The 25,982-nt window shown below is 41.0% G+C and overlaps 1 protein-coding gene across 1 annotated transcript in view; it reads left to right on the top strand.

The window, feature by feature from the left end:
• LOC124613730 (matrix metalloproteinase-14-like) overlaps positions 1-25,982 on the top strand; it is a 123,495-nt gene that overhangs the window by 23,979 nt on the left and 73,534 nt on the right. The window contains exons 2-3 of the mRNA XM_047142451.1: positions 15,815-15,967; positions 16,362-16,474. Coding sequence (XP_046998407.1) covers positions 15,815-15,967; positions 16,362-16,474 — 266 coding nt within the window. The remainder of the gene's footprint in view (positions 1-15,814; positions 15,968-16,361; positions 16,475-25,982) is intronic.

Here is a 25,982-nt window from a genome sequence, read left to right as displayed (position 1 = left end):
TAGCTTTCCTGCCATGCTCAAGTTTCTGACATTTCATACCTCAAAACATAGAATGTTATCTTTTGGTTGGTTATTCAATCTATTTCTCATGGTCATCTCCCTATGGCAGTCTCCTCATGAAGATCTGAATGGGGGCTGTTCCAGAATCTTTTACCAATGGGGAGGTCATTATGACACTTTTTCAATTACAGGCCATGTATCCTGTGGATACATATTATGTGTCTTTAAAGCAGTGGTTTCCATTGCTCTCTGCATCTTCATGCTGTTGATCATTGCTGAATCATCCACCTTTAGGGGCAGTTTCCTACACCAAGGACAAGAAAGTGCTTTGAATCTCTGTCTGCTCCTCCTCCCTCTTTGATGAGGTGGTTGGCAGAATGAGGGTGACTTCTTATGCTGTAATTCTTCACTGATTATTAAATATATTAAATTTCATCAAACAATGGAAACACCGTGTAGGAATTTCAACAGTGTAGGAAAAGATACATTGCTACTTACCATAAAAAAGACACGTCAAGTTGCGGATAGGTACAATTAAAAGACACTCACTTGAAGCTTTCGGCCACAGCCTTCATCATTAAAGAGAAACACACACACACACACACACACACACACACACACACACACACACACACAATTGCCAACTCCAGCATCTCAGACTGGAATGCAACGTAATGTGGGATAGCAGGCAGCAATATGCAGGGGGCAGAGAAGGGGAAAGGGATAGTAGTGTACAGGTGAGGAGTGAGACAAATGCCATCTGGTGGAGTGTGCAGAGAGTAGACTGTCAACAGGTGCATGAGGAGGTTGTGGGGCAGAGATGTGTGGAAAAAAAATGAGCAAAACAGGAGAGGAATGGGGAAAGACAGACAGATGCCTTGGCACAGGGCTGCAAATAAACAGTGTGGGAGATGCGAATGGGGAGGAGATGATAGGAAAGGGGGTGGAAGCTGTTGGGAAGAGGGGTTACTCTAGGTTGAGGCTTGGATAAGTCCGGGATTGGAGAATGTGTTGTAAGGATCAATCCTATCTGCACAGTTTAGAAAAGCTGGTGGTGGAGGCAAGGATTGAGATGGCTCGGGTAGTGAAGTAGCCATTGATCAGCTGCATATTGTGCCACAGGATGGTCTACTTTGCTCTTGGCCACAGTTTGGTGGTGGCTGTTCATCCTGGTGGACAGATGGTTAGTAGTCATACCAATATAAGAAGCTGTGCAATGATTGCAGCAGAGCCCGGCTCCTGATGGGGTAGTATAGACCTGTGACAGGACTGTAATAGGAAGTGCTGGGTGGGTGGATTGGACAGGTTTTGCACGTGGGTCTTCCACAAGGATATGATCCTTGTGGCAAAGGATCAAATGAGGAGCACCATATTGTGGATGAAACAAATTGTAACAGCACCTGCCATTCATGAACAAGTAATGGACCTCTTGCAACATTATGTGTCATCCCACACCATTGTTCAGGGACTAGTAGCAACAGGACTAAAGAATTGTATGAATGGAGTTGCATTGGGTTCAGCGATGAATATTGGTTTGCACTACCTCAGATGGTTGTCATTAGTAGAATGGTGGTGTCTTGAGGAGAGGCCCCACTCTTCCCATGCTTTAGAGAGGCACAGCAGTGTTACTCCTGGTGGTGTGGTATGGAGAGCCTTCCAATATGGCTTCATGTTACATCTGGTTGTGACTGAGGGAACTCTGATGGCATGGGGCTTGCATTCTCATGTTTTATCTCCTATGTGACTGTATCATTGTGTTATTTTTCAACAGGACAACACATGTCTACATGTAGCACATGTCTATATCAGTTGTCTGTGTCATGATGAAGTACTCCTGTGTCCAAAGGATCCAAGGATCTGATTTCAACAGAACAGATGCCGGACCAGCTTGGATATCAACTCTGTCCTTGTGCTCATATCCGGGATATCAACGACCAGTTACAACAGTTGTGGGCCAGGTTACCTTAAGAAGGAGATACAATGGTTTTGTGAAATCCTGCCCAACCAAATACATGCATCCAGGCCAGAAGGTCTGCAATGAGGTTTGCAATGTCATACTGATAAGTGGGCCTACACTTCCAAGTATACGTAAATTTAAGAAAGGTCTTTAATCACTGACGTAATGTGATATACCCCCTCACTCCACGAAGTTTCAGTTTATTTCCTCCTTCCTTTTCTTGATGCTTCACGTTTTTTGTCAGGCAGTTCGTATTTCTCGCCCAGAGTGACAGATCCCCAGCAGGATGACTCAGTTTCTCCTTGGATTTTCTCTGTTGTGTTATCTTCTGTTGCCTTGTGGTCTGATATTTACTCCTTTTGTTTTCAGATTCTCTGTTTACACTTCTATTCCTCTCACTGCAGTGAAAATTTCTTCTGTTTCCTCCTATTCCATATTTATTTCTGCAATTTTTTATATTCCTTCTACCACAATTTTTCCAGTTCCAATTATGGTTCCATTCCCCATGCTGATAACCACCAAAACCACTCAGGATTAAAATTCTTCCTCCCATTTTTTTCTAATTCTCTGTCCATAACCAGTAGAGTTATCAGGTCCATAAACAAGTCACTAGTGTACTTTCACTGAAAACACTCTTAAAAGAAGAGAGCTCTAGGGGTTTGTTTATGCACCTGATGACTTTACTGAGTAATTCTTGAAATATGTTGTCAAGATGGACAGAGCATTAGAGAAAAATAGGAGGCAGAATTTTAATCATTGGTGGTTTTGGTGGTTATCAGCATGGGGTATGAAACCAGTACTGCAATTGGAAAACTTGTGGAAGATGGAACATAGAAAATTACAGAAATAAATGTAGGATAGAAGGAAATAGAAAAAAATTTCACTGTAGTGATAGGAACAGAAGTGTAAATAGAGAATTTGAAAACAAAGGTAGGCCATAGGGAGAAAATATGAGACCACAAGACAACAGAAGACAACATAACAGGGAAAAAGCAGGGAGAAACTGAGAGTTGTCCTATTGGGGACCTGTCAGTTTGGGGTGAGAAATATGCACTTCCTGACAAGAAATGTGGATTGAGAGGGTATCTCATGTTACTTCAGTGATTAGAAAATCAACTTAAATTTACTTGGCACTGTAAGTCCACTTATCAGCATGACATTGCACTCTTTCTGGCCTGAATGCATGAATTTAGTTGGGCAGAAGCTTTGTGAACCAGGAAAATCAAATTTTGAAGCAAGAAATAGCTCAAACTAAACACAATTTTGAAGAGAAATAAATGCTCTCATTAGTGTTGTGACTCGCCGATCTTTCAAAGTGCCGCCATGCAATTACACACATCCTCTACATGCAGTGCTGTCAGCCAGCCATGCAGCAGCAGTGCCACCTAAGCGGCCAGCCAGCCAGTGGCCGCTAGACTTGGACTCAGTTATGATTTGACTGTTAAAGTGTACACACATCTTACTCTGATTACTTAATCTGTGACTTTCATGTATTACATCTTCCTTGAAATATATTTGTTCAACTTGAAGTTATTACAATTGGCTTCTTTGAAAGATCCTGCGTCTTCGTCCTTTGCTGAAATGTGCTCACTTCTGTCCGTCTATTTTCAAAAGCAAACGCATGTGGTAGCCTCTCGTGTTGCCTTTTATTGTTGTCAAAAACAACCAAATCAATCCTATCACGCTTGGGCTGCTGAACTTCACAGCCTCAGTAGAAAGTGTCAATTTGTTACTGAGGTTCACAAAGAATCCTACGCCGATTCCATGGTACGGGATGCTATTATCCGATCGGCGCCCGACAAAGAAGTTAGGCAACGTGCCCTTCAGTTGGCAAATCCGACTCTAGATGAAGTCCTATCCATCGCTCAGTCTTTTGAAATTTCTCGCAAATAGAGGCATGGGGCAATGTCGGGGAAATACAACCTCTGTGCGATGTTGACGAAGCGTGTGGCATGTCCCCACCGGACGATGTGGCCGTAGTACGCTCCCAAGCGCAGCCTCGGCCTAACTGTAAACAAACCTCTAAGAAACTGCAGCAAAACCCACGGCACTTCCCTTCATGTCCACGGTGTTTTACGAAACATTCATGAGAAGATTGGCCACAACGTTGGGCTGTGTGTCACAAATGCAAAAAAAAAAGGGTCATGTGTCATCCATTTGCAAATCCGACCACATAAATGATGTTCATGAACATGCTGCTGATTCTGATTCTGTGTTGTCTGTCAATTGTACTTCTTCCCTTTCAGGGAAGTTATTCCTCACTGTCCAAATACTTGGTCGAGATGTTCGCATGCAGGTGGATACTGGTTCTGCTGCCACTATCATCAGTTCTCAGACGTATCTGCAGTTGGGTTCTCCAATCCTGTCACCTGTCACTAGGCAATTATGGACTTACAATAAACAGAAGATTTCTCTCTTGGGACAATTTGTTGCAGAGGTATCTTACAAATCTGTCGTTCGCACTGTTCCCATATTTGTGGTCGACCATAGTAATGTGGAGAATCTTTTTGGTTTTGATGCCTTTCCTGTTTTTGGGTTCTCCATAGATGACTCTGTCAATATTGTCTCTGATGCTATTCCTTATGCTCAATTGGATTCCTTATCGACGACATTTTCGTCCCTTTTTTCTCCTGGATTAAGCCGTGCAAACGACTTTGAAGCTCATATCATGCTCAAACCCACTGCTCGGCCTAAGTTTTTTCGGGCTCAACCCATTCCTGTGGCACTTTGTGTTCAGGTCAAATGGGAGCTGGACCGTCACACTGCTTCAGGTGTCTTGCTTCCTGTCACTTCCAGTGAGTGGTCCTCTCCTGTCGTTGTCGTTGCTAAGTCAAATGGTGACATTCATCTCTGTGGCGATTTCAGAGCCACTGTAAATGCTCAATGCCTTATCGACACTTACCCTTTGCCTCGATCTGAAGAATTGTTCACTAAACTTGCTGGAGGCTAGTATTTTTCTAAACTTGACCTGTCCAAAGCTTATCATCAACTTCCTATCGACACTGCTTCCCGGCAGTTTTTGGTCCTTAACATGCCTTTCGGCCTCTATCAATACCAACGATTACCATTCATGGTTGCCAGCACCCCTGCTCTCTTTAAGCGATTCTTGGAACAATTATTGCTCACTGTCCCTGGGTGTATAAATTACCAGGACGACATTGTTGTCACTGGCCTGCACCACTGACAAACATCTTCAAAATCTGCGCACACTTTTTCATGTCTTACAGACTGCCGGTCTTAAGTGTAATCTTCAGAAATCAAAATTTTTTCAGGCATTTATCACGTACTTGGGGTTTCAACTCTCTCGGGATGGTATTCGTCCACTTCAGCAAACTGTCGCTGTGATCGATGCCCTTCCTCGCCCTACATCTGTTAAGGAACTGCAGGCCTTCTTGGGGAAAATAGCATACTATCACAAGTTTTTACCGCCTGCTGCTTCAGTGGCTCAGCCATTGCATCGCCTGTTGCATAAAAACATGCCTTTTCACTGGTCTGTGTCATGCAATGCGGCTTTCCAGAAATTGAAGACTATGCTGAAACAGGCTCCGTGCCTGGCTACTTATCAACCTGGCCAACATCTTGTTCTTGTCACAGACGCCTCTCAATACGGGGTTGGTGCAGTCCTTGCACAATGTTTTTCTGACGGTTCTGAACAACCCATTGCTTATGCCTCCAAAACGCTCACGGATGCCCAACAAAAGTATTCTCAAATTGAAAAAGAAGCTTTGGCCATTATTTATGCTCTTCATAAGTTTGATGTTTTCCTCTATGGCTCCAAATTTCATCTTGTTATGGATCACAAACCACTTGTTTCCTTGTTTCCTCCATCAACATCACTTCCCGACAAGGCTGCACACCACCTCCAATGGTGGGCTCTTTACTTGTCTCGTTTCAATTATGAGATTCATTTCCAGCTGACGGCTCAACATGCAAAAGCTGATGCACTGTCTCACCTTCCCATGGGTCCTGATCTGGCATTCGATAGGGATGAACTTTTGTGTTTCCACCTGGATGTTGCCGAGCAGCGGGTTGTGGACGGGTTCCCCATCACCAGGGACCGGCTGGCAGCTGCTACAGGTTCTGACCCTACCCTCTCCCAGGTTTTACGCTGTATTCAGAAGGGTTGGCCAGATCATCCATCCACTAAGACTTCTGATCCGTTGCAGAACTACTACGCCATGCAGGAACCAGATGACCATCATCTGTCGGAGCAACTCTACTCGCCTCCTTCTCCTACGGACGCGGACACATCGACCATGTCTCCTGTTATAACAACCGGACTTGCTGCAATGGGCAGATTGGTGCATGGGGCCCCAGCAGATTCAACCCCCACGTCTCCTGTCACCTTGACCCATTATCATCGGGGACACTTCCGTCTGTACGGGAAGCCTCCTCCTCAAGACTTCATGAACAGTCAAACAACACCTTTCGACATTAGCAATCTACAGGCCACCTCCATCAAGACCTGTGCAAAAAATTCAAAGGGGGAAAAAGTGTTGTGACTTGCCGATCTTTCGAAGTGCCACCGCGCAGTTATGCGTGTCCTCTACATGCGGCGCTGTCTGCCAGCCATGCAGAAGCAGTGCCACCTAAGCGGCCAGCCAGCCAGTGGCCGCTAGACTTGGACTCAGTTATGATTTGACTGTTAAAGTGTACACACGTCTTACTCTGTTTACTTGATCTGTGACTTTCATGTATTGTGTCTTCCTTGAAATATATTTGTTCAACTTGAAGTTATTACAATTAGTACCAAGCTCGTAGACACAAAAAAATTTAATGAACAGTGCTGGAATTGTTGAGGCATTCAGAAGTGATGTGTCTGCCATTAGCAGAAAACTTGCTGAATTACAAGAAAATTTGCCTTCAAAGAGTTATGTCAGTAGCTGTAGTGATAATTAGGTTAATGTAACTATTAAAAGCTTTCCTGAAGTAGGTAGAATCCATCCTGGTGGCTTTGTTTACCACTGTTATGGTAATTTTATTCCTGAAATGATTGATGAATTTAAAATTAAATTTGTAAAGAAGTTTCTGGATGGAAAAATACTGTCATGGGAAAACCAGGGTACTAATTTGTCTTACAGCAAATCTGAGAAAATTTTTTGAAACAAACACTGGTCAGAATCAGAACAAGCCAAGATCAAAAGTGAATTTTTGAGTGGGCTAACTACACTCCTGGAAATGGAAAAAAGAACACATTGACACCGGTGTGTCAGACCCACCATACTTGCTCCAGACACTGCGAGAGGGCTGTACAAGCAATGATCACACGCACGGCACAGCGGACACACCAGGAACCGCGGTGTTGGCCGTCGAATGGCGTTAGCTGCGCAGCATTTGTGCACCGCCGCCGTCAGTGTCAGCCAGTTTGCCGTGGCATACGGAGCTCCATCGCAGTCTTTAACACTGGTAGCATGCCGCGACAGCGTGGACGTGAACCGTATGTGCAGTTGACGGACTTTGAGCGAGGGCGTATAGTGGGCATGCGGGAGGCTGGGTGGACGTACCGCCGAATTGCTCAACACGTGGGGTGTGAGGTCTCCACAGTACATCGATGTTGTCGCCAGTGGTCGGCGGAAGGTGCACGTGCCCGTCGACCTGGGACCGGACCGCAGCGACGCACGGATGCACGCCAAGACCGTAGGATCCTACGCAGTGCCGTAGGGGACCGCACCGCCACTTCCCAGCAAATTAGGGACACTGTTGCTCCTGGGGTATCGGCGAGGACCATTCGCAACCGTCTCCATGAAGCTTGGCTACGGTCCCGCACACCGTTAGGCCGGCTTGTGCTCACGCCCCAACATCGTGCAGCCCGCCTCCAGTAGTGTCGCGACAGGCATGAATGGAGGGACGAATGGAGACGTGTCGTCTTCAGCGATGAGAGTCGCTTCTGCCTTGGTGCCAATGATGGTCGTATGCGTGTTTGGCGCCGTGCAGGTGAGCGCCACAATCAGGACTGAATACGACCGAGGCACACAGGGCCAACACCCGGCATCATGGTGTGGGGAGCGATCTCCTACACTGGCCGTACACCACTGGTGATTGTCGAGGGGACACTGAATAGTGCACGGTACATCCAAACCGTCATCGAACCCATCGTTCTACCATTCCTAGACCGGCAAGGGAACTTGCTGTTCCAACAGGACAATGCACGTCCGCATGTATCCCGTGCCACCCAACGTGCTCTAGAAGGTGTAAGTCAACTACCCTGGCCAGCAAGATCTCCGGATCTGTCCCCCATTGAGCATGTTTGGGACTGGATGAAGCGTCGTCTCACGCGGTCTGCACGTCCAGCACGAACGCTGGTCCAACTGAGGCGCCAGGTGGAAATGGCATGGCAAGCCGTTCCACAGGACTACATCCAGCATCTCTACGATCGTCTCCATGGGAGAATAGCAGCCTGCATTGCTGCGAAAGGTGGATATACACTGTACTAGTGCCGACATTGTGCATGCTCTGTTGCCTGTGCCTATGTGCCTGTGGTTCTGTCAGTGTGATCATGTGATGTATCTGACCCCAGGAATGTGTCAATAAAGTTTCCCCTTCCTGGGACAATGAATTCACGGTGTTCTTGTTTCAATTTCCAGGAGTGTATATTGGAAAGTGAGAGTGTGAAAGGATTTTAGGAGTAGCAGACCCTTTGTATTAAGTACATAAAGTGCATCAATCATGACAGACATATTACAAAGGAGACTGAACTCAAGACAAAACACTGACTGAACTACACACATACTTCACTGTAAAATTGCTACTGAAAAAGTGCCCCTAAGGTGGTCTCTGCCACTGTTTTGTAAACAAGTTTTTGACAATCACAACTGCACATACTATTGTTTTAATATGTATATAATTAAATTTATAATAAAAATTGTGCTTTTATATAGATACAGATACAGAAATATGATCTACAAAATATGAAAATACACTTAACTTATTAAGTTGATCCATTGTTAAACATGTTTCTCAATATGGAATTCTGCCAGGAGTGTGACCTTAATGATTAATTTCAGCTAACATTGCTTTGATTTTTAATTATAAAAGGTCTTCCATTGCTAATATTTGGTTTGAGTCTTGCTTTATTAATGAACATTATACATCTGATGTTTGTGAAACAGAGAGCTTGAGAATGTGAATTGAGCAGCTGATGCAAAACCAGCAGTCTGGAAATTTCTCTCAAAATAGAATTACACAAAATAATGATAATCTGAAAGCTGGAAATGCGCCTGAGTCTAAAGGTAATTATTAAATTGTACAGTAGTGGAGACAAGTAGTATTTAGGGAGTCACCTACAAAATACTTGTTCTACATGTGACATATGTATCAGAATATGCATCAACCCTGGCATCGATATCTTCATTTTGTTGGTTCCTGGCCTGCTACATTACAGGGCGTTAATACGTCTGTTTATGGTTTCAATATATTCTTGCCTACAACTATATGCAATTTTGTATACCCATGTGTCTGCAAACAATGTATGTATTTTACCATTCTTAACCATTATTTTATCTGATTCGTGGGTCTAAAATTGTTTGAACCTCATACTTGGCCAACACTTTTCTGCCTCTATGAGGAGGACATGTGAAAATTGGTTTTACGACTGGATGGATTGCACAAGAAGAAAGCGCAACAACTGGGTATGCTCACTTTCCTGTTACATTGCCAGGATACTTCAATAGTTCTAAAATTTCTGAAGTTGATTAGGAGTACAGTTTTCCCAGAACAAGCTCATCACATTTGCAGCCACATAGAACTAACAGTGTTACAAGAGCAGATCCATTAGACATTGAGAGAACTGGTGGGAACTAGCAGTAAGTGGTGGAAGCTAGCAGTAAGCTTTATCACCTCCATTTATATATCAGTAATGGCATGCAGTGTTGTGATTAGGAAAAGGTTAATGGGCTAACATTCAGAGCCACGGAACTCAGTGCACAGGTGTTGATTAATAGATAGAACAGCAAGGTTGATAACTTACAGAAGAACAAATGAGAAGTTTTAATTGCTGACAATTCTTGAATGATTATTAACTTGTCTGGTAGTGAATTAACTGAAGGTGCTAGTCCAGTTCTATCTAAAGGAAGTAATTTTGCCGTGACATCACAAGGTTTCCACAGAGGACATTAGAGCAAATACCTAGGCAGGAATCCATATGTTATCCCACAGCCCGCTAATGAAATTAGGATACAAACGGCTAGAGTACTACATAAACCTAAGCCACCTACCATAATTTGTCACAAATTGAAAGGGAAGCGCTGTTGGATATAACATTCTGGTGCTTACTGCTGACGTGGGTAGCACCACAGCTGTGATGGAGAGTGAAGAACATCACAAGAATATTAATGACCTTCCAGTTCTGACAGCTTATAAGAAGCTTCAGAAAGTTCATGGAATAAAAGTCTTAAGAAGTACCAATCAACTGGTATAAGTGTCTTTGTCCTTGGACAGTAAGAAACAACAATGTAGGACAGATGATTACCTGCCCATACTGTAAGGCTTACTATGACAATACATGTCAGAGGTTCCTTTGAGACTGATTGTGAGTGCGTTGAGTCTCCCACTTGCAAGATAATCAGATATTTAGTGACATTGCTACAGGTGTACATTGGTAGAACTGATAGTTGTGTTAAGAACTCAGCACATTTTCCTGAAAAATTAAAAGCTTCTTGTCAGTTTTTGTATTGTATTCCTATTTATGATAATTCCTGTGAATGAAACTAGAGGGTGGTCAATGATTAATGCAACTGCATTCACGGTGTGCGAGGAGTTGGTGAAGGCAGCTGCTGTACCTGTGGCATGGGTGACAGGAGGCCCATGGTAAATATAGTATGATTTGTCATGTTAGTTATTTTTAACATATTTAACATAAACACTTTAAGAGAATGTACACTAAGCAAGGAGGTGCTGGAACTGCCTCCCCTCATTGCTTAAGCATTTCTGTCTGAAACATGCTTAGGAAGTTGCTTATTATGGTGTGCTGTTCCCTCTGAGAAATGGCGCCATGTTCTTAATGATTTTTAGTATTAAATTCATATAAAGTGTGTGAGTTTGATCTGTACAATCTCTCTTTTAATGCAACACCCCCCCCCCCCCCACACACACACACACAGACACAAATCACAGCGGGTTGAATCACGGAACTGAGGAGGCCATATGCTGTTAGTGATAACTCTATCTTCAAACATGTCATTAATTTCCTGTAATGGGAAGTTTGCTGTGTGTGCTGTCACAGAGTCCTGCAAAACCACATCCTCTCTCAGTTAATTGACCAAAAAAGGACATGAAATATTTTCCATGTACCTCTCACTGTTAACTGTTTCCTGGAAGAAAACTCTCTCTCCACTAATAGCAAATCACACTTATATTTTTTATCATGTGAGGGTGTGTGGTGTATTATGATAGGCTTTTCAGAACTCCAGTAATGGTTATTTTGTGAATTAATGTTTCCGCTTAGGTGGAACCATGATTCGTCTGAAAAGAAAGTTAGGTGAGGATCAATTTATCTGTCACAGACCTTTTTCAAAATACATTCATAGAACTGGAAACTTTTTGCAGGCTTACCCAGTTTAAGTTCTTGCACTGCAGTTGTTTTATAGGACTGTAATGTCAGTAATTTTGTAGCAACTTGAACAGAGCCATAATAATTCCGTATTTGCTGAGAAAGATGTCAAACTGATTTTCTAAAAGACCTTTCCAGAGCATGCACAGTGTTATCAAGAGTTCATTCTGTGAGTACTATATGTGCTTTTGTATGTTTCCTGTCAAGAATACTTCTTGTTTTGGAAAATTTATTCATCAGTCAATGAACTGTATTCTAATTAGGACCTTGAACATCATGGAATTTCTCTTGAAAACTGCTGATTCTGTACACATGTATGAATCATAGATGAATACTCTTTAGTGAATAGAATACTTGTATTTTGACATTTCATTTGAAATAGTTTCACTCAATACACTGTATTATGTTGCTTAACAAACACATGCTACTTGAATAAATAAAGACCTCACAGGCCAGCCAGCATCGCCACCAGCTGGCAGCTGGCCGGGCAGAAAAATCCCTGCCAGGTGTTTGCATTAGGGATTGATCAGACTGTGTTTAATATGTTGCAGATATTTTTCTGATTGACTTAGTACCTTTATTTAGACACTGTCTCAGTACAAGGTATTTCCAGTACAGCAGTCTTCAAGCAAATCAACAGGGTGGCTTTGGACAGCCCACTTACTCCAGTTGCTGGTAATTTGTTTGTGGAGATTTTCATACAATGAGCACTGCAGGTAGCCAGTAAAAGACTAACTAAGTGGTACTACTTTGTAGATTACACACTTGTGGTATGGACATATAGTAAAGAAGACATGGATTTCGTCTTTGTATACCTTAGTAGTATTAACCTAAAAGTTCAAGTTTTATTGGAGAATGAGAGCAATGGGCAACTCACCTTTCTGCATGTATCTATGGTCAAAAATGTGGATGGTACTTTGGGCTGTAAGATGTACAGGAAACCTACCAACATTGTTCGACATTTCCACAAGAAATCCAACCTCACCCAAGACAAAAAATGTCATTAAAACCTAGGTGGACAGGGCTAAGAAAATTTGTGTGCTGGTTTATTTACAACCTGTGCTGAATTGCCTACAGTTGACTTCAAGAACAATAGCTACTCCAGTAAGTAGGTGGCCTGAGCAGTCCATGCAAGAAGAGATAAAGTCAGGACTAATAAGGAAAAATGGCTTATTCTTTTGTATTAACAAGGTATCAGATGGGGAAAGTATTGGCCAAGTATGGAATTGAAACAATCTTTAACCCACCAAGAAGATAAAAGAATGCTTATGAATGGCAAAAAATGCACAGCATTCACCAGCGCCACCTAGGTATACAAAATTCCCTGAAGTTGTGGGCAAGTATGTGTTGTTAATACAGAAAGAAGTACCGACACTCACTTAGCTGAACACAAGAGGAACTGAAATTTGGGACATAGTGACAAATCACAAATCAGCCATAGCAAAACATGTCTCCCAAGATGGAAATCATGAAATAAAATTCAGTGAGATGAGCATTTTAACAATGACAATGTATTTTTGCATCTGCAGAGAAACCATAAAAATATGTGAAGATCATAATAATTTTAACAGAAAAGGAGGAGGTTGAGATTTTAAGTTAGATAAAATATGGATGTCAATTTTGTACCTACAGATAGACAATTGATTACTTCTGTTTGAGAATGATGGTGCAACCAGAGATAAGCATGCAACCAGCACCACATGACAAATGGTGGTGCTCTTTACGCACTGCATGAATTTGGTGGCCCTTGGGCCAGTATTGCAATTGTTGGGTTTCCTCTGAAGATGTCTACCACAGCTGGGAATGAAACATCAAGGAATGGTTTTAGATATTGACCAGGTCTCTCAGGCCAGGAGTTTTATGAAGTAAACACCAACTGTTAAAGCTTATATCATGTTACTTCACTTGTTAATGCTATTTGTAATATCTAAACATTATTGGTGTATATACTAACTCTTTCAACTTTTCTGAAATTTCATCTTTTATGGAATCCAATGAATGGCCAAACTGTGATTAACCACACACTTGCTGAGCATCCTGCTGAGCACAACATGCTTCACTACCTGACACCTGAATCCTCCAATACCAATACCAACTTCTTTGAATTGTGTAGATGGCAGTTGTTCTAATGCTTTGTTCCTGTAATCCTTCTGGTCTCAAACTCATTTAACCCCCGTTTCACACTCATCCCTATTCTTCTCCCATGTCTCCCATTCTATGTAATCTGCAACCACACAGTGGAAGTCTCAATCTTCTTCCTTTCCCCTTAACCCACTCTTCCATTTCAATGAGTGCCACACACAGATTACCCTCCTGCACCAGGGCAGGCACACAGTGCCACATTACTATTCTACTGCCTTGCTGCCTCTCCTCTCCAGCCATTACCCTTCCCTTCCTCCATCCCTATTCCGCCCCCACCCCACTGTGTTTTGTTCCTATTACCCACTGTACTCAACATAATATCTCACACCATTAAACATGCTACATAGAGTATTACCTAATGCTCATTTAATATTGTTGTTCTTGATCTTACTTTCTTGGAGCATTTCCTTCAATGTGACAATGAAGTACTTCATTACCTCATTGTCCTCTGCTTGTTGCAACAAAATGCAACATTGCAACTTCTACTTTCCTTGAATAAGTATGCAGACACCTCTTGTATATCCAATCCATGTATTGCCCCTAATATATAGAATATCCTCTAGGTAGCATTAATTGTCAAATCAGAATGCCCAGCACAAAGCCTCCATATGTATTCCTTCAAGAATGTTGCACTTCTTCACTGTAGGCCGGCGATGCTAGGAGCTTATATATTATTGTCAGTGCAGGTACTTCCTCTCACTGAATTACTGTGAGTGCTGTCCTGTGTTGAACACATCTGCTACCCCTTGGCATGGTTCTCCACATGCAAATAAAATATCAAATGTGCACTATATGTGTGTCCTCTATAACAACTTGTCTTATAGTTCTTATTCATATCTTTCACAAGTAAGAAGCCTAGAGGGACACACTACTTCTCCAGAATGCTGTATAACATTACAGGGTACAATGTGTTAAAATGTGTAAGTATTTTTGTTAGTCTATTATTCCCAAAGAAGAACGTTGTCCAAAAGCTTATCAATGATTTCGGTCTTACTTATGTTCCTATTCACCTCTCAATGCCTATCTACATCTAAATCTACACATACACTCCACTAGCCACCAATCGGTGTGTGGCGGAGAGCACTATTTGCACCAAAGTCATATTTCTCCCCCTCTGTTCCACTCGCAGATCGCGTGAGGCAAAAACCACTGTCTGAATGCTCAGTACGAGCTCTAATTTCCCTTATCTTTGAATGGTGATCATTGCACAATTTGAAAGTTGGTGGTAATAATATATGTGCTGCATCTTTGGCGAAGATCAGATTTTGGAATTTAGTGAGCAGCCTCTTCCATTTAGCATGGTGTCTATCTGCAAGTGTGTCCCACTTCAAACTTTCTATGAGATTTGTAACGCTCTCATGATGGCTAAATGTACCAGTCATGAATCTTGCCACTCTTCTTTGGACCTTCTCAATCTCTTGAATCAGACCCAACTGGTAAGGGTCCCATGCAGACGAACAAAACTCTAAGACTGGACGAACTAAAGTATTGTAAGCAATTTACTTTGTTGAAGGATTCTACCAATAAACTGCAATGTAGAGTTTGCCTTACCCGTTTCTTGTGTAATCTGATTGTTCCATTTAAGATTGTTTTGAATAGTCGCTAAAGTATACAGTGAATGATTACCTTTACTACTTCTATTATTAACATGTGCTTTTGTAAGATTAAGGTTTAGAATTTAATGTTTCTTTTGTTATCTTGCCAGTTCCTGCTATAAAAGAGTTCAGGTCTTTAATTAATATTTCTATGCTGTAAGAAAAAATCTTGTTTTAGAACAGCCAAAACTGTTTTTCATTTTGTATTTATGAAGGTAATTTATAAAGATCAACAAAATATGCACACTGGATACTGAATAAACATATTTGCTATGCTTTCATTTTATGTTCAGTTTTGTTCATCCAGTTTAGTCTTATCCCATAAACGTCTACATTTTGCTACTGAGATAATTATCTTTATTGCAAGAAGAATATAATTAATGCCATAATAATATTTTAGTTTTCATTTCAGCTGTCAGTAAAATGTTTCATTAAATCAGTAAACATCATTTTGTGTTTCGAATTTCATAATGACTTTCAGTAACATTTTTTCTTTAAATGATACAAGTTGAGGCAACTATTTGAACTACTACTTATTCTTCTTCCTTTATCTAATCCCAATATTGTTTTCAGCTAGATTTCATGAAGCAATATGGTTATCTGGATCCAAGCTCACAAGTATCTGAGTCTCTGTACAAAAATGAAGACATGGTTGAAGTCATCAAACAGGTGCAGAGATTTGGGGCTATTAACCAAACAGGCATTCTTGACAATGCAACACTTCAGGTACAGTTGCTTACTGTATTACTGTGATAAAAATAACTAAATTTCATCAGTATGTTGTCTCAAGAATAAATGAACCATCACGATAAAATTAGAAATTTATTTACCAACTTTTATAATAATTTTATCTTACAGACAGCAAAGAATTAAAATAGACCTAAGGACTATGGTATCTGAAAATAAAAAAAAACCTATGCTATACTGCTAACAACAAAAGCAGATGAAGTATATGTTCTGACCAAATATCTGGTTTTATGCAATTCATAACATCCTATTCACATTTTCTCGTTGACTTTGAAAATATGAAATTAACCTTCAGTCATTATGGTTCACATACAGATACTGCTTTCATTCTGTCACTTAGTCTTATGCTAACTGTAGTGTTGTATTTTATCAGTTAATGAAATCCCCAAGATGTGGAGTTCCTGACATCAAGCATACCAACAGGACAAGGAGCAAGAGATATATTGTGGGATCTGATGGCTGGAAGAAAAGACATATTACCTACTTGTAAGTCTTCTTGTTTTTCCCTCAGATGTATTTGTTGTATTTCTTTTTCATTTATATTTTGTAACAATGTATGGGAAGAAGGCATATCTCACAATATGATCCCTGTGGAAGATCCAGGTGCAAAACCTGATCAGTCCATCCACCCAGCACTTCATACTCCAATCCTGCCACAGGCTTATCCCTCCTGGCCTGAAAGTCCATTAAACCACTGTTCCAACACCCTGTACCAAACAGTTTCCCCTTCCTCTGTCCTGTTACTCCTTCCCAGTCCACATCGCCATATCACCTTCACCATCTGGCGCACCCCAACAGTTCTAGTACTCATGTATCACATGCCTAGCCTGTGCATCTGCTACCCATCCTCCCTGCATTCCTAGCCAGCAAACCTGACACCTCCCTCCAAGCCACTAGCTACTCACCCCCAACCCTCTTCTGCCTCCTGCCTCTCTCTTTCCTACTCACTTGCCCCACAAAACGCCCACTCCACACTAGTCCATCTGCCAAATTGAAATCCTGGTATTGTGTATCCAGCCAGCAAAATGCAGGTTTCTTAAAAATTTAATTTAATTTTATTTATTTACTTTTTTTAGTGTATATTTTACTCAAATGAAATGAAGAGTGTCTAATACCAGGGCAATGTATCCTCTACCATGCATTGTTAAGTGAATTATGCACATTATATGTACGTGCAGAATCACAGTGCAAGGTGCAAAAATATTTTGTCTGTAGATTTTGCCTTCAGGTGTGACTTTTGTTGTCACTTTTTATATTCTGGCACAAAAGTCTTCAACAAATTATGACCATACACTAAAGAAATAGCCACAACTACAGAACAGATGTGAAACATTGCATAGGAGTATAGACAGATGCCTAATGCAACACACTTGAATGTCGAAATGGCAATATACGAAGCCATCAGTGACTACCATAGGAAGGAAGGAAAAAATGATTAGGATTTAAGGTCCCCTGTGGTCATTAGAGATGGAGCACCAATGCAAAGAGTTATCTCTGTGGCTCTGAGAAACAGCTGTAATCATTACAACTGAACATAGCTCCATGATGCAATGGAATCTCTAGCAGAATCTGATATAGCTGAGTTAGTCACTCTTTTAGCCTTAATATACCCTAGATACCTCAAACAAAAACTGTACCCAATAGCTGGAGGAAGGCATGTTTACACCCAACTACAAGGCTGATCCCAGAAGTTACCCACAAAATTATCATTCAGTATCTTTGACATCCATATCTTGTAGAATATTTGAACATTTATGAGCTCAGACACAGTTAGATACATTGAAAAAACTGATCTCCAACCCAACCAGCAAGGATTCTGAAAACACTGGTCACATACAACCCAACTTGCAATTCTCTCAGTTGACATCCTGAAAGCCATGGATCAAGATGGTTGGGTAGATGTAGTAGTTTTTGACTTTTGATAAGTTTCTGATATTTTACTCAGTATCAAACTTGTAACATAGGGTAGGTGGGGGTAAAGCAGTTTTTCTAATAGTGTGGTCAATAAGGGGTAGATTTTCCTGCAGTTTCAAATTGAAGTCATTGCCCCAGCTACCCTAACCACATAGTTGATTCTATAGAAAATTATCTGATTTACTAAAAAAATGTTAATTATAGTTTGATTATCAAGTGATTTAACTGGTACATCAACCAAGACATATTGCAACATGCCTTCAGTTACCTGTATGTCATTAGAAAAAAATAACATTTCTACATATCTCCCATGTAGAAATCAAAGGTCCTTGATACTTAATCATAAAATAATAACCTGAGAATATTTGTACATATCTTTCAATTTAGTGCTTCGAGATGCAGTAAATAATTTCACAATTTCCTTACAATTACCGATTCCATTTAGCTGGTAACTTCAAATCCAGTCTTTCACAGTGTGAAATACAACAAATATCTAAACCATAACCATACTGGCAATAATCCTATGTATTAACTGCTTTGCCTCCCCTTATGTAAAAAAAAGTAACAATCTGCAATACTGTTAAACAAATTGATCATAACAGTCAGTTCTGTCAAGAGCTTTGTGAAGCGATGGTCAATACCTTTACAAATTAGTGCAGTATGTGACTATTTCATAGGTTTTCTGCATAATATCGTATATATTTGATTAGTTTTGATTTTTATTGATACCAAAAATCAAGTTGTATGTGGATATGTGATAGATTTAGAAAGAAAGCGGTTGCCATTCTTCAAGCACAAGAATTATCAGTTTACTTGTAATAATAACAATTTATTTGTTGAACTTCAGATAAATTTTATCGTTTTCTGAATAAGCACAAGAAAACTGTAACATTTGGCACATATCATCAACAAAATAAAAGATAATAGCACAGTGTTGCCATCAAAAAGGAAAAGAAACATACTGGAAAAAAAGCAGTTCATTTGAGATATTTGAATTGCAGCCCTCAACAGTCCTCCTCAATTTAAACAACTCTCAACCCACCCTGACAACATTTAATTGATCTCACAACTTTTCAAATTTTTCACTGGGTTATGGCTAAGTCAAAATGTCAACCAGCTGCTCTTTTGTATTTATATAACATATACCAATAGTTCCTTTGCTCACATAGTCTCTTATCAGATTTCATTTAATATCAATGTGTTTCATTGTTCAACACTCCCATCTTTCAAGCAAATGAATGTAAGGTTGACCGTCTTCAAGAATTCTCATTAGGTAGTTGAGATCTATGTATGTCAACAGCTGAACTAACCATAAACGTTCACTTGGTGCTGTGGCCATGGCTATATATTCAGCTTTAGTTGAAGATAAGGAGACTCAGCTTTAACAGTTTGTAGTCCAACAAACTGTATTTCCATACACTTGCAGAATGAATCCTGATGAAGGCTTATTATCTTCTCAACTGCCAAAATCTGCATCTATGTGGCAAAGAATCACTTCAGCTCCCACTCTCCCATACTCTTCTAAGTACCTTCCAATTGATCTCAGTTGGTTTGGTTTGGTTTCTGCTGAAATAATGTACTACTGTATCCATACATCAAATTACCTATCAACTAACAAAACAGTTTAAATTCACATAAGTAATCTTGATCATTATTTAGCTCTAGTCTGCTTTCCATTGTGAGTTTGGTCTTCTTTAGTGTCTTAAGTGGGTTACAACCATTCAAGTAAAAATGTTCCAGTAGTTTTTGCAAATATGTAGTTTGAGTCATTATCATTCCATCATTTAATTGTTTGAAATCAATGACAAAAAGAATTTAAATTCTCCCATATCTTGCATGAAAAACTGATTTTCCAAATATCTTTTGATCTTGTAAGTACACTCTACCAGCTTCCAAATTACCATTGTACAAACAGATGTCAACATTTGACTGTCTAAGTCCAATACTTTTGACGAAACTATCAAGTGCTCCATTCTGCATGTGAGGAGCCTGCTTCAGTCCATAAAAAGCCTTCTTTTAATTTTAAGATTTGATTCTTATGACCTGCAACACCTTGAGGTATCTTCAAAGGCCTTTTTGACATCCATTTGGCACAAAACATTGTATGTTTCATCATAATCATAATCCTTCCTCTGAGCACAGTGTTTGACTAGAAGTCTTGCCTGATATCTCTCAATGTCTCTATCTGCAGGCACATTTAAACTCAACATTTTATTTTTAATGACACTTGGTGTGGCGTACATCTAACACAGTAAAAGAAAAAATAATGTTCGATTAACCAAAAGCAGCATTAATGATATGAGGTGCATTCAAGTTCTAATGCCTCCGATTTTTTTCTCCAGACTGGAAAGAGATAGAAACATGCGCATTGTTTTAAAATGAGGCCGCGTTCATTGTCAATACGTCCCAGAGATGGCAGTACCATACGGCAGATGGAATTTTACCGGCAGTGGCGAGAATGAGATCTGTTTTAAATACTTAAAATGGCAACGTTTTCCTTACTTGAACAGCATGCAATCATTCGTTTTCTGAATTTGCGTGGTGTGAAACCAATTGAAATTCATCGACAGTTGAAGGAGACATGTGGTGATGGAGTTATGGATGTGTGGAAAGTGCGTTCGTGGGTGCGACAGTTTAATGAAGGCAGAACATCGTGTGACAACAAACCGAAACAACCTCGGGCTCGCACAAGCCGGTCTGACGACGTGATTGAGAAAGTGGAGAGAATTGTTTTGGGGGATCGCCAAATGACTTGAACAGATCGCCTACAGAGTTGGCATTTCTTTGGGTTCTGTGCACACAATCCTGCATGACAACCTGAAAATGCGAAAAGTGTCATCCAGGTGGGTGCGACGAATACTGACGGACGACCACATGGCTGAATGTGTGGCATGTTGCCAAGCAATGTTGACGCGCAACGACAGCATGAATAGGACTTTCTTTTCATTGGTTGTGACAATGGATGAGACATTGATGCCATTTTTCAATCCAGAAACAAAGCGCCAGTCAGCTCAATGGAAGCACACAGATTCACCGCCTCCAAAAAAATTTCGGGTAACCGCCAGTGCTGAAAAAATGATGGTGTCCACGTTCTGGGACAGCGAGGGTGTAATCCTTACCCATTGCGTTCCAAAGGGCACTACGGTAACAGGTGCATCCTACGAAAATGCTTTGAAGAACAAATTCCTTCCTGCACTGCAACAAAAACATCCGGGAAGGGCTGCGCGTGTGCTGTTTCACCAAGACAACGCACCCGCACATCGAGCTAACGTTACGCAACAGTTTCTTCATGATAACAACTTTGAAGTGATTCCTCATGCTCCCTACTCACCTGACCTGGCTCCTAGTGACTTTTGGATTTTTCCAACAATGAAAGACACCCTCAGTGGCCGCACATTCACTAGCCGTGCTGCTATTGCCTCAGCGATTTTCCGGTGGTCAAAACAGACTCCTAAAGAAGCCTTCGCCACTGCCATGGAATCATGGTGTCAGCGTTGTGAAAAATGTGTACGTCTGCAGGGCGATTACGTCGAGAAGTAACGCCAGTTTCATCGATTTCGGGTGAGTAGTTAATTAGAAAAAAAATTGGAGGCCTTAGAACTTGAATGCACCTCATAGAGTCTCCATCAACATCTCAGAAAAAGTAAATATGTAAGAAGCAAAGATGTCTGTGTCTCAACAAAGAGCAGTCAATTGCCAGCACCCCTTGTGGCTGGTGCACCAACTCAGCTGACATTTTGCAATCAGCTGATCTCTAGCTGTCAGGCATGAGCCAGTCACGACCTCCTGCAGTTTCTACACAGCCCCCCATGGGAGAGCAGAGTGTCGTCCTATGCATTGCCCTAGGAATTGTCCACATACTTTGCTGGGAAGCGCACACTGTGACCGGAGCACATCTTGTGGGCAGACATCATTGTTGCGGGTTTGGAGTTCGCTGCTCTGCAACAGACAAGGGGTGTGGCTTGGGAGGACAAGAGCGGATACCAACAGGTTCATCTACAACAAACACAGGCTTAACACAGTCAATTTAGATGGTATTTCATTTTCCATGACCATGATCTCGAATGTTTTGTCACATCTCATGACAGATCAGTGAGGGCCTGCATACAGAGGTGTTAATGCTAGTTTAACTCCAGCCCTACATAGCATCAAATGTGTACATCTATTTAATTCATTGTGTACAAAAGTCTGGTGCTTACCATGTTGGGATGCTGGTTGTGGGTGGATATGTGAGATTCTCTCTCTTATTTCATCAATGAAATGTGGAGAGTCTGGGCTGCCTTTTGGTGTAGCACTCAAATCAACAAATTCACCCAGCAGGTTTAAGGTTTCACCATATACTAATACAGTTGGTGACACACCCAGTTCTGGTTTGCACATTGTCCAAAGCTCCAGCAGAACTAGTGGCAAGGCTGACGTCCAGTTTGTCTCATGGCACATTATAGCCACCTTATGGGAACAGTGCTACCATTCTGCTATGGCATTGCACGCACAGTGGTAGTTTGCAGTAGAAAGGTCAATTGTTCCACAGAAGCTGCTCAGTTTGATAAAAAAAATCAGATTCGAATTGCTGTCCATTGTCCATAGTTATATTTAGCAAGCATCTAAAACATGCAACCCACTGTGACACAAATGCAGTTGCTAGAGTTTCATTGGAGGTATTATCAGCAGGAATTGCCTCTAGCTAACATGTAAATCTGTCCACAATGTTTAGAAAGAACATTTCCCTTCAGAGGGAGGCAGTGGCCCAATGACATCAATGTGTATATGTGTATATGTCATATCAGAGAAGCTGCCTACTGATGAGTGCACATGTCACGCTGTTTTACTACACTGACATTGTGTACACACTTGAGCACACTGTCGACAGTCCTTCTCCAGTCCTGGCCAGATGTAATGGCTGTAGACTACGAGTAGTTTCACCATCACCTTAACTCCTGGATGGCATAGACCATGCAGAGTTTGAATGGCCTAAAAAGCCTGGTTTTGCCTTTAGATACATCACAATAAACTCTAGTATCTGAGGCTGGAACTTCAACAAACTTGAGCTGTAAGTGTCACCCAGGAAATCATGAAGCTCTCTGTGAGATTCTTGAGCTATGGTCAGGTGTGTCAAGACAACTGTCTGTGTAAGAGTGCTGACATAGGACAAACACTCTGCGACCACATTATTCAGACCTGAAATGTGCTGGATGTCCAAAGAAAACTGTGAGATAAACTCTAGCTGGTTACAACATCATGGAGAACACTTATTCTTCCAGTATGCAGATGTTAGAGGCTTATTGCCCACATATATTCTAAAGACTATGACCTGAGCTGCATACAAAAGTATTTTATAGCAGCATGAATGGCTAACACTTCTCTATTCTACACACTCTATTGCTGCTGCATTGCCATCAGCTTCCAGGAGAAAAAGGCAAGTGGCTCGTAAGCATCATTCACATATTGTTGAAGTGCATCACTGATAGCTGATTGGCTCACATGAACAACATGTGTGAGAGGGGCATCCTTTACAGGATGTGCTTCTGCTACACTTCATTAGGCCACCCCAAAAGTGTCTAACATTGCTTGGGTCAACTGCATGGGCATTTTTCCTTTAGTTTTGTGACCTTCTTGTGCTGCTGTCAGAGGTTCTCAAAGCTCTGCTGCATAAAGTAAGTGGCATCGGTAAAAGTTAAAGGCCCCTAAGAATTGATGTAGTTCCTGGGCCACTTCTGGTCAAGGTACGCTGAGGATAGCTTCAATCTTTTCTAAAAGCAGGTGTGACCCCTTGGACAAAATAAGATGTCCCAAGAATGTAATTTCTGCCTTGCTGAATACGCTCTTGACTGTATTCAAAATGATTACAAACTCATTGAGTTGTTTTAACACTTCTAACAGGTGACACACATGCTCTTCCAGAGTGGCTGAATAGGTGAAGATGTCATCATGGTAGGCAAAACAGTAGTAATGCAGTCTTCTCAACATGCTTTATTGCAATCTAATACACTAAAAACTTTTTTGCTGGACAGAGCATGATTAAAATCTTTTACCAGGAGGAATGGATTCCTATCTGGGATTGTACATGCATTCAGGGCATGGTAATCCCCACATGGTCACCACACAGCATTCTTTTTAGGAATGAAATATAATAGTGATGACCACGGCCCACTTGAGGGATGGATGACGCCTTCCTGCAACATTGTAGATTAGAGATTAGATTAGATTAGTTTTTTGTTCCATAGATCCATACTGAGGAGATCTTGGTGGATGTGGAACATGTCACTTTTTTTTTAAAGCTGAAATAACAATACTAATAGTATGAGTATATACAATACATCATTTTTAAGCTGAAATAACAATACTAATAGTATGAGTATATACAATACATCATTTGTTTCTATTAACAAATTCGTCAATGGAGTAGAAGGAGTTGGCCACTAGTAAGTCTTTCAGGCTTCTTTTAAACTGATCTTTATTTGTAACTAATTTTTTTTATGTTTTCTGGCAAATTATTGAAGATGAGTGTTCCTGAGTAGTGGACCCCTTTTTGAACTAAAGTAAGTGCTTTTAAGTCCTTGTGCAGATCATTTTTGTTCCTGGTATTCTATGTATGAACTGAGCTGTTTGTTGAAAAAAGAGATATATTATTTAGGAAAAATTTCATTAAGGAGTAAATATACTGAGAGGCAGTAGTTAGTATGCCCAGTTCTTTGAAGAGGTTTCTACAGGATGTCCGTGAATTTACTCCACAAATAATACGTATTACATGCTTTTGGACTCTGAAAACTTTTGTTTGACTTGAAGAGTTACCCCAAAATATTGTACCATATGACATTATGGAATGAAAGTAGGCAAAGTATGCAAGCTTTTTCATTTTTATGTTGCCTATGTCAGCTAACACTCGAATTGCAAATACAGATCTGTTAAGGCATTTCTGCAGTTCTGTGGTGTGCTCCTCCCAACTGAATTTATTATCAAGTTGTAATCCCAGGAATTTAAGACTATCAACCTCTTCTATTTGCTCTTCTTCATACTTTATGCATATGCTGGGTGGAAACCTCTTACAGGTTCTGAATTGCATAAATGTGTCACATTCTGATCTAGCTATGACATACTGGTCTGGTTCAAGCCACTTGGGTTGACAGAAAACAGGCAGGCCAGCAGTAGTAATAATATAATGTGGTATCCCTTCTGTGGAGCCCCAGGGCGCCATGTGAGTGATGGAAACTGCTCAAATAGGTGTGCATATCCATCTGCAGTAGATTAGATGCCTCTGGAATTGAACGTGGCCACATATTGTTGAGAGCTGGTCTTAGACAGTCCAGTGACGGTATGCAGCAGGCAGGAGCGTGTGACATCAGGTAATAGTAGGTAATAATGAACTAGAAGGTCACCACCAGTGATCAGTTGCATCACGATAGCCACTGTAAAAATTCCAGGCCAGGGCTTGACGCAGTCCTAACCCAATTTCATATGATGTGATCCATGCATAGTGATAGTGGAATTATTGGCTGCCAAGAAGTTGCACATGGTGGTTGGTTGATTTTTAAGATGCTCATGTCACAGCAAAATACTGAGGTCCAAGCTGGTGTCAACAAGAAATTTGCTCCAGTCTTCCAGTCAGTTAGAAAAAGATGTGCAGATGGGTGCCCAGGAGCTTCCACCTGTGACTGATTCAGGGATTCAGTTTTTCTCAGCAGGCTCTTGTAATCCAGCTTGGCTTGCATTATAGTGCTACTGCACATCTCGGTTGTGTCTGGACAGGAGGCAGGCACAATTGTGACTTTGTATGTGATCCACTGTACGATTTATTGGCTTTGTAAATGACCTTGTTGAGAATTTTTGTATACACTGTGAAGTAATCATGAAGTAACTTACAGTCTGTAGTTCTACTGCAAGCAAGGAAGTGGTTTTTAGTTTTGCAAGTCATTTCTATTTCTAAAGTTAACCATTTCTTACTAGATATTTGCATTGATGTAGTGCAGATGCAAACCTGATTGGCAATGCTACATCACATCAATACTACAGAGTATCCATCAATTCATCTACCTTACTCTCAATATCAAAAGCCACTATAAACATCCCTCCAGTGAGCTTT

This window comes from Schistocerca americana, chromosome 1 (assembly GCF_021461395.2).
Source record: "Schistocerca americana isolate TAMUIC-IGC-003095 chromosome 1, iqSchAmer2.1, whole genome shotgun sequence".
Taxonomy (NCBI): domain Eukaryota; kingdom Metazoa; phylum Arthropoda; class Insecta; order Orthoptera; family Acrididae; genus Schistocerca; species Schistocerca americana.
This window is presented reverse-complemented; position numbering and strand designations above follow the sequence as displayed.